The following is a 9,525-nucleotide window of genomic DNA, read 5'->3' on the forward strand; positions in this document are numbered from 1 at the left end:
GCTGCCGCCACTGTCGCCGCCGCCGCCGCCGCCGAGCTCCGCGCCCGCAGCCTCCGCCTCCCGGATGGTAATCAGCGCCCCGCGCCGGCGCCGCGGGCGGGCGGGAGGTGGGGGCGGCGAGGGGGAAAGGGCGGGCAGCCCCGCGCCCCCGCCTTGCCCGAGGCAGCTCCCGGGGCGCTCGGGCCCCCCCTCCGACGACCTCGGCCCTGGGCAGCCGCCAGAGCGCGCCTCTGGGGCGCCTCCGCGCGGACCGGTGCGGGCTCCGCTCCCCGCCCTCCCCGCCGCGCTCGCAGTCCGCCCGCCAGTGCTCAGGCCGCCGGGGAATCCCTCCATCTCCCCGCCCCGCGCCCCGGGAGGGGAGGGGACAGCGCCGGCGCCCGCGGACCCGCTTTCTCCGAGGGAGCGCCCAGGAGGCGAGCGCGCACTGAGCCATCCCGACTTGGCGTTGCGCTCCTGGAGGCGCCTGGTGCCGTCGGGTCGGGCTGAGCTGCGACGCCTGCAGCCTAGGCGGGACCGGATCCCGGGCGGTGGGGGCGCCCACCGACTGCGCGCCCTTATGTTCCCTGCGCAGGACGCTCTGCCCCGAGGCGGGCTGAACCTGAAGGAGGAGCCGCTGCTGCCCGCCGGCCTGGGCTCGGTGCGCTCCTGGATGCAGGGCGCGGGCATCCTGGATGCCAGCACCGCGGCGCAGAGGTAAGCACTTGGACCCGACCCGGTGCGCTCGGGTTGGACGGCTCCGCGCCGCCGCCTCCGCTCAGCTCGCTTAGCTGCTGGAGTGCGGGGTGGAAGGAGCCCTAACTCTGGACGGTCCGGACGAGCTCTCCCGCCCACCCTGTCCCAGAGCGCCTGTGCTTCCTCGGGAGGCTGTGGGCCGGGCCGGGGCGGGGCTTCTGCCTCCACTCTGGCTGTCCCGGCTCTGATTTCTGACGGTCGCTCGCAGACGCGGTGGTAAACGCCATCCCAGGCCGGGCCGTCCATGGCTCTGAGGGAGGAGGCATCCCCGCTGCCCGCAGTCCCTGAGCCGTGCGTGACCCACAGCCACCCGCCGTCTAGGAACGTCCAGCCCCTCCTTCCTGGGCAGTCCCAATGCCTCTGCTTGTCCAATTCCGCGGCTCTCTGTCAGGAAAGGCAAGAAACCCAGCCCCTTTCTTCCTTCCCACGCCCCTCGGAGATGGAGAACGAGGGTGTGCAGAGCCACAGAGGCGACTGGGGGCTGAGCAGCGGGGAAGGGATGGGATGGGCAGTCGCCCTGGCTGGACTGATTTGTGCTGGCAACCGGGCAGGGCCCCTGCCTCTCTTGCTCAGGTGTCTTTTCTGGCAGGTCCTGTGGGAGGCAGTGGGAACCCAGCACCCACACCTGTCTCCCCTGACTCCTTTGTAGAGGTGTCTGGGCGGCTGATTGACTCCGGGATTTGGACAGGAACTTTAAAACTTTATTGGCTCACCCCCAAAGCACCTGGGGCCGCTGGGCTTTTTGTACCTCCAGCTGTGAGCAGGGAGGATGGCATTTAGACATCAAACGGGGAGTTCACAGTGGTTAGAACTGGGGAGGTGCGGACTCTGCAGACAGCTGGGACAGTGGGCCCTGGGCTACCCAGAAGTCTGAGTAGCTGCTGTCTCGCTGGCTGAAGGGATTCTGATAGGGGATTGCTGAAGCCGACCAGACCTGACACCCCGGCCCACACACCCCCAGTCCTGTCCAGAGGACGTCACTCCTAGCCCCCCCACCTCACCCTGTAACAGACACACATCCCGTTTCTTGCACCAACTGAAGCCTTGTTTGTCTGCCCTTTCGTGGCTATCAGGAGGGAGCGCTGGGGACTCTCTCTGCAGCTGATCTCTTCAGAAGGAGAAAGGCTCTTGTGGATGAATTAATTTCCATAAGTTTTACAAGTGATATAACTATATTCCAGGAAAACCAGAAAATAAAAAACCAAATCCCACCTCTCGAACACAGCAACCATCAACATTTTAGCCTATTTCCTTCCTGTATTTCTCCCCAATAACTTGTGTTTTCCTGTGCTGTGCTTACAATTTCATATCCTGCCCATCGCTCTGTTGGTTCTGGCTTTCGTTTAACTTGAGATGGTCAATTTCTTCACATGGCCCCATCTTTCTCCTCACCTCCGGCTGTGTGCTGAGAGCTCCTTGTAAGGGTGAGGAGTTCCAGTGGGGTCTCTGGGAGTGAAGGTTCCATTTCTCTCTGACCTCCCCCCAGTGCCTGCCCAGAGCCAGCAGTCTTGATGAAGGGGAGCAGGGAAGAAGGAGGAAGTGCCCTTGTAGCCTGTGTGGGGTGCATGAGGTGTGTCGTCTGCACACAGGGGCTCTTGAGTGGGGTTGAGGTGTCCAGTCTGAGTCCCCAGGGCCACATTGCTGGGACTCAGAGGGCTTCTGCAATTTGAACAGGGGCGTTTCTTCAGGCCTGGTCTGCTAATCCCCAAGCCTAGAGACTTCTCTGTCCCACGACACAAATTGGGAGCCCCCAGACATTTGGTCCTTCGGTGCTTTGGTTGACTCTCCTCCCCGCTGCCGGAGAGAGCAAGCTAATCCCATCTCCTCATTCTTCCCAACGTTGCCTGTCATCTGTCCCATTTGTCTCTTGTTCCTCAGTCAGTCCACTGCTCAAGTCTTCCCATCCTGAAACAGCAACAACCAAAATTCCTTCCCCTGCCCTTGCTTCCCTCTCCGACCTCTGCCTGGTTTCTGTCCCTCTCGTGTCTGAGAAACTTTCACAGAAGCACCCTCCCTCAAGCCTGCGCGTCATCTTTGATTTCTTCCTCACCATCACCCTAAATGCGCCTGGTTGTCAAGGCTTAGGGATGCTCCCCTGTGTGTCCTAGTCCCCATCTCAGTGCCCACAGTCACCACTCTGAGCACTGACACCCCTTTCCCCCCACTCCTTCCTGGCTTGAAGATGAACTGTACCTTGGTTTACCACCCCAGCCCCAGCCCCTCACCACTCCCCTACATCCATCTTCCATGTACCAGGAGAAAAGGAATATTTCCGAAGCACTTTTCTCTGATCATGTCTCCCCCTCGATTAAAAATAAAGTGATCCCCCACTTCCCCCGATACTTGGCATTCAAGGCCAATCACAATCAGACCCCAGCCTTCCTTCCTGGCCTCGGGATGATACTTGGCATCCAACGGACACTTGGAAAATTAGCTGGACCTCCAGTAAGTCCTGTCTTCTCTTGAAACAGTCCCTGCCCTTAGTACCCACAACACCCACTGAATCAAGTCCCACCAGCCTCAGGGTCACCCACCCCAGCACCTGGTTCTATCTGTGCCCAGGGGAACAGTTCTTAGTGCTGCCTAAGGAAGCTTACCATAGGCCAGTGTCTGTTGTCCTCTGCCTGTCCTGGTCTCCCTTGCCCTGCCAACTGGGGCCTTCCTCTAGGACAGGGTTGGTGACCCATTCATCCTTGTATCCACAGCACCCAGGACAGGCTCAAGCAGTCCGTAGGGGGACAGTGAGTGTCTGCTGAAGAAAGCAGGAGTGTATCTTAGAAGTTCCTGAATTCCTTTCTGTTGGGCTCCCCTTTGACCTTGGAGGGCTCTAGGTTCTACCTAACCAGGTAGTGGGGCAGCCACTCCTCCCCAGTTCTGCAGCTCGGCTTTTACAACAATGTCAAAGTTTTACAGGAGGTGGGTAAGGAGGGGAAGGCCCAGGAGGCCTGCTAAAATCAGTGAGGGAGGGAGGCTCTGCCAACAGGAAGGAAAGTTCCGGACAAAAGATCGGTAGGGAGAGAAGAGGGGCTGCATCCCCTTAAAACTGGAGGCAACAGGGAAGAGAAGGGAAGGCTGGAAGGCTGGTAGAGACAGTCTCCCTGCCAGGAAAGTCTGCACGAGGACCCCTGCTCCTGCCCTGAACCAACAGAACTGTATCTCTGAGTCCCATACGCCCTTTCCCAGCACTCCTTTCTTTCCCTGAGTCCCCTGCGGACCCAAGTCCTCCTGCAGGTGTGCTCAGCACAGAAGTAGCTCTCTTCTCCTTCTGATGTGCTTCCCAGTCTGGAGAGACCTGTGGAGGGCCCAGACCAGCCCTTCCCCTGGAGGAGACCCCCGGAGGACCCAGAGCAGCCCTCCCTCTGGAGCTGGTCCCAGCACACTAGCAGGGCCCCGGAGAGGGAAGCCCACTGGGGCTGCCTTTCCTGTAAGCAGCTGCAGGCCAGCCTCCCTGCTAGGAAATGCTTTTGTTTGCTTTAATAATTAATAGCCACTCCTCAGCCTGGGACCTGGCAAGCAGGCCTGTGAGTGGGTGACGAGAGGGTGGGCAGAAGAGAAGCAGGGCAGGCAGCCTTTAGGTAGAATCGAGGGCCAGAGGAAGAGTGGGAGAGCAGGCCAGGGAGACCCTTCCCCTTCCCTCCCCGCCTACCGATTTCCTGGGGTAGGTGAGCAGGGCAGCGCCTGGGGCCATGGGAAGAGGGGATATGGAGCCTCCCCAGCCCCGAATCTCCTCTCCAGCAGGACTCTCAGGACAGAGGGTCTGGGCAGCTGCCTCTAGCCACCAGGCCCTCTCTCCACCTGCGCCTGCGTGGTTGAGGTGGGTGTGCCCCAAGGAGCTGCTGCTTTTATCTTCCCGGTCTGCATCTGCAGCACAGCCAGGTGCTGGGCATGTCAGGGGCTGGGCAGGGTTAGGCCAATAGATCTTGGCTGGGGCGGGAATGCCAGGCCCAATGTGACACTTATCAGCAGTCCTAGGGGCAGAGGATGCCTGCAGGGGACAGTGGGGGCCAAAGGGATGCTTGGAGGCAAGGAGGATCAAGAGCAAAGGAACAACCACTTATGAGCCATGCCAGGAGGGGGGAAAGACGAGCTGGACTTAGCAGAGAGAGACTTTAGGGAAATCTGAGAGAAGGGATGGGATGCCAGAGACATAGACTTTTTGCTCCTTCCACCTCTTAGAGGGCAGGAGACAGAGTTAATGAAGAGCCTCTCCCTGTTGCTGATGACATCAGAGCTTGTCCCCCATTTCCCCAGCGTCCCAGACAAGCAGCAGGCAGGCCAAGCCAAGGCACTGCTCAGAATCTTGGGCTGCCCAGGTGGCCAAGAGTTAGGATTTGGAGAGGAAGCAGAAGGCAGAAGTCCTGGGAGTGCCTCGTAGGGAAGGCTAGGGCTCCAGCCTCAGGCACTTGTCCTCTGATGAGCTTGATTGGCTGTTGTTAAATTGCTCAGGTTTATAATAAGCAGGTAATCTAGGGTATAAAGAGCCACGAGTGGCTTTATGACTAGAGAACAGGGACTGCACAGGGGCTTCATCTGTTCCAGACAGCTGTGGCGGGGCAGAGCGGCTGCCGTGAGAAGGACCCCAGAGCATCCTGCTCAGCCTTGCCAAGGAGCATCTCCAGGGACCTGCCACGTGGTCCCAGCAATGCAGCCAGACACCTCTGCAGCCTCCATCATGTCCCACATGCATCCCGGCATAGTCTGGAGCGCAAGCCACCAGGCTGGGAGACCCAGGCTGGGAGGGTCAGGGTGCCCTTGATGTTGCCTCGAGCCCGGTTTCCCTGCACACCCCTGCTTGCTACAGGGCAAATTTACTCCGCCCAAAAAGTATCTGTGCAAGTGGAATCTTTTCTGGTGTCACAAACAGTCCCCTTTAATTTTTGGTCTATTTCAGAACAAAAGATGGGAAGGGGTAAGGAGGGCATGATGGAAAATACAAAAGTGACCATGTTCTCCCAAATCTGGGTTCTTGAGGACGGGAGCAAATGCCCCACTACCTTAGCACACTCTGGGGTTGAGAGGAAAGCGTTTTGAACACTGTTTAAAACAATCTTTTGAAGAAAGCAAGGGAATGTATAATTCATTTTGGAGTCTTGCAAAAGTGGTTAATGTGGCCATTTTCGTCACTCAACTGCATTTTTCTGAAAAAAGCGTTTATGTGGCATGGTTCGTTCGCTAATGTTGCTAAGTGAATAAAATGTTTCTGAATTAGTGGCTCCAGCAATACCTGTGCCAGGGGAGGCAGTTCTTATATTTGTTATAAATTGATACCTGCCGAGCTGCACTCAGGCCGGGGCTATAGCCCTGCCAGTTCCCATCACAGCCCAGGCCTCTGGCTGGCTGGTAGTTGGTGGCCACCCATACCCCACAGGGCCCTTGGTAGAGGGTCTGCTTCTCCCGCTGCCATCTGCTTGCCTTTGCTTGAGGACGTGCCCACTTGCAGGGCAGGCCAGAAGCACCTGAGAAGTAACAGCCCCAGTGACTGACGGGAGTTGGTGGATAAATACCCCAGCCCCTCACCCATCCCTCCGGGAGGATCACTGAGGCACACATTCTGTGCTGTTTCCGGAGTTCCCCATGGGACTGAGCGCCAGTTGCCCACAGTGGTCACTTGTTGAAAATGTGCTGTTTATGGGCTACCTTCTCAACTTTGTCTCACCCCCCACCGCAGTGTGTCCTGGAATCACTGCCCAAGTAAACTGGCATTTGAATCTTTGTCACGGGGTCTGCTTCTAGGGAAACCCTAATAGAACACTTGCCTCCCTGGGCTTCAGGGACTGTATTCCCCCTTCCCTGCACCTTTCTTTCTTTTAGATTAAGGATATACATCAATAGGTATCCCAGAGTTTCTCCCCACATCCCAATGACTGTCTTAGGCAGCCCCACTTCAGAGACCACGAAATCAAAGACATTGGCCTTGGTCCACATCGCTCTGTCTCCAAGCCAATCTGAGAATAGGCAGCGGCCCCCACCTCCCACCAGTATCCCACACATCTGCACCCAGGGTGTGCCCATCAGGGGCTCTCAGAGCACTTAGCACCTCCTGAGTTGTTTGAGCGTATCTCTATGTTTCTTTCTTTCTGTTCTTTAATCTTGGTTTGTTTTCTCATCGCAAGAGCATCAACTATTCCCAGAGGATAAAAAATCTCCCCTTCCCCCTGCCCAACTCTCTCCCTTTGGGGCTTGCAATTCCATTGGCGGGTGTTGATTGGTCACCTCCTGCATGTCTTGAGTGGAGGGGCCTTGGGATCAACCAGGAGAAGGAAGGCACCGTCTGCACCTGCCTCTGTCTCTCTTGCTTCCTATTCCTCCCCACCGGCTGCTCCTTTCTGCCTCTTGTTCATAGGAAATACTAGGATGTCTTTAAAGCAAAACCTTTCCTCCTTTTACCTTGATCTTCTCCGGGTCCAGCAGGGCTATGAACGGGCTAGGCTGGCAACATTCCCAGGCAAGGAGCAGTCCCTGCTGTGCTCTGCAATCCTCCCCGGGGCTGGGGCTGGGCTGGGGCTGTCGTTAATATCATCCTGTTGTCTACCTGGAGCTGCAAACCAGCCCCATGGATGGGTGTGGGCCTGGGAGGACAGCTGTGCCCGAGACCCACAGAGCTGCAATGGAGAAGGGCAAGACTCCACTCTGGCTGCCTCATGGGAAGCAGAACTGAGCCCACCCCTGCCAGGGGGCAGGGCGCAGGCACTGGCGGCAGTGCAGCCCCCAGGCTGGCAGCACTGGACACTGGTCCACAGACCCTAGGGAACCTGCCCTCTTGCCCCTCTCCTGGTGCCTGTGCCCTTCTCCCCAGTAATCCCTCCTGCAAGGAGGGCGGGCTCTGGGCAGGGAGCTTGTCTTGGATCTTAGGCCAGATTTCCCAGGTCCAGTCCTGGGGGACAGCCAGGACCCAGGACTGGCTGACATTTGCCAAGGGGGTTGGTAGGAGCTCAGGCCGGTGTCACTGATTTATTCTGCACCCGTCTGGAATTTGGCCTGGGCAGTGCAGGCTGTCTGTGTAGAAAGGGCAGGCTGAGTGGTCTAGGAGATTCCATTCTTTCTCAGCATCCACCCCTGCCCTGCCAAGCCCTATTTCTTTCTTTCTCTGTACCTTCCCTCCCCACTATCTGAGAGCCTTCAGGCACCTTTCCTGGGAGAGATGACAGAATAAAAGGCCACAGTGACCTGACCTGGGGTTGCTTCACAAAGCCACCTCCTCTGGCCTTCTCTCCCACTGGGTGGTCCTGGAACCTGTCCTGGGTGGAGTTCAAGCTAAGCTGGTCCACGGAGCAGGAGGGAGGAGCTCAATGTTGATACCTCATTAGCATATTCATCAGCAGTAATCAGGGACCCGCTGTGATAGAAAGCCCTCTTTGGGGCTTCCCTGCCTCTTGCTGGCTGGGGAAGGGGGTGAGGGGCTGGTCATGGCCTCCAGAAGAAAGGACTGCAGCCAGAGGGCGAGGAGAGGCAGGAGCAGAAGGATTGGGAAGGGGGACGTTCCTGGGGAAAGGATCATCTGCAGAAAGAACCTTTGGTAGGAAAGAAAAGGTATTAGTGCTTCCCCCACCCCCATGTTGATCAGGGGACAAGAAGACCCATCATTTCTGCCTCCTAAGTCAGCGTTTCTCTGGGCCACTGAGGCCCTGGGCAGGCTCTCAGTAGGAAGAACAATTTTCCTTTTCCTGGCCTGAGTGGTGGCTCACACCTGCAATCCTAGCACTCTGGGAGGCTGAGAGGGGAGAATCACTTGAGCTCAGGAGTTCAGGAGACCAGCCTGAGCAAAATCAAGACCCAGTCTCTACTAAAAATAGGAAAACTGGCTGGGTGTGGTGGTGTGTGCCTGTAGTCCCAGCTACTCGGGAGGCTGAGGCAGGAGGATCATTTCAGCCCAGGAGTTTGAGGTTGCATGAGCTAGGCTGATGCCACAGCACTCCCGCCTAGGTGACAGAGTGAGACTCCATCTCAAAAAAGAAATTAAAAAAAATATATTTTCCTTTTGTTATTAATGTATTTATTATAATCTATATGAGTAAAACAATAAAAGCAAGTCCCTCATGCCCATGACATCCCAGATATTACGGCTTAGCATGAAGCCAAGTAGAAGAGTAAATTGATTTAAAGTTATACGAAGAAAAATATTGACTAGTGATGAACATGGCAGCCATTGTCACGGTAACGTGCCCCTGATGGACATATGGGAAAGCTGGTCTAAATGGCTCCCAAGGCAGTTCTACCATCCCCATCCTCTCCCCTGCAACCCTGCAGCAGCCTCTCATTTGTCACCCACATTGCCCCCTCCACCACTCCATAGTGGTTTCTAAGCCTTACTTGGCTTCAGAACTTTCTAGTGGCCTTTAATCATGTTTCCCAAATTACATCCCTCAACAAAAGCGCTCTGTAGTCAAGTGAGCATGGTATATTAGTTATCTATTGCTGCATTAAAAAATGACTCCAAAACTCAGCAACTTCAAATACTAAACAATTATTATCTCACACAATTTCTGGGAGGTAGAAATCAGGGAGCAGCTTAGCTGGATGGTTCTAGCTTAGGGCCTCCCATGAGGCTTCAGTCAAGATGAGAGCTGCCTAGCATCATGGGAGGCCAACGCAGGAGGATCGCTTGAGGTCAGGAGTTTGAGACCAGCCTGAACAAGAGTGAGACCCCATCTCTACTAAAAATAGAAAAATTAGCCAGGCGTAGTGGCGTGCACCTGTAGTCCCACCTACTTGGCAGGCTGAGGCAGAAGGATCGCTTGAGCCCAGGAGTTTGAGGTTGCTGTGAGCCACGCTGATGCCACAGCACTCTAGCCT

General features: G+C 56.5%; 1 protein-coding gene across 1 annotated transcript in view; it reads left to right on the forward strand.

Annotated features, from left to right (window-relative positions):
- Window positions 1–6: 6 nt before the first annotated feature.
- The window catches only part of EBF4 (early B-cell factor 4), a 52,766-nt gene continuing 43,247 nt past the window's right edge, over window positions 7–9,525 (forward strand). Inside the window, exons 1-2 of the mRNA XM_012665820.1 lie at window positions 7–67; window positions 572–693. Coding sequence (XP_012521274.1) covers window positions 65–67; window positions 572–693 — 125 coding nt within the window. The 5' untranslated portion in view covers window positions 7–64. The remainder of the gene's footprint in view (window positions 68–571; window positions 694–9,525) is intronic.

Source organism: Propithecus coquereli, unplaced genomic scaffold (assembly GCF_000956105.1).
Source record: "Propithecus coquereli isolate 6110/MARCELLA unplaced genomic scaffold, Pcoq_1.0 Scaffold122, whole genome shotgun sequence".
Taxonomy (NCBI): Eukaryota; Metazoa; Chordata; class Mammalia; order Primates; family Indriidae; genus Propithecus; species Propithecus coquereli.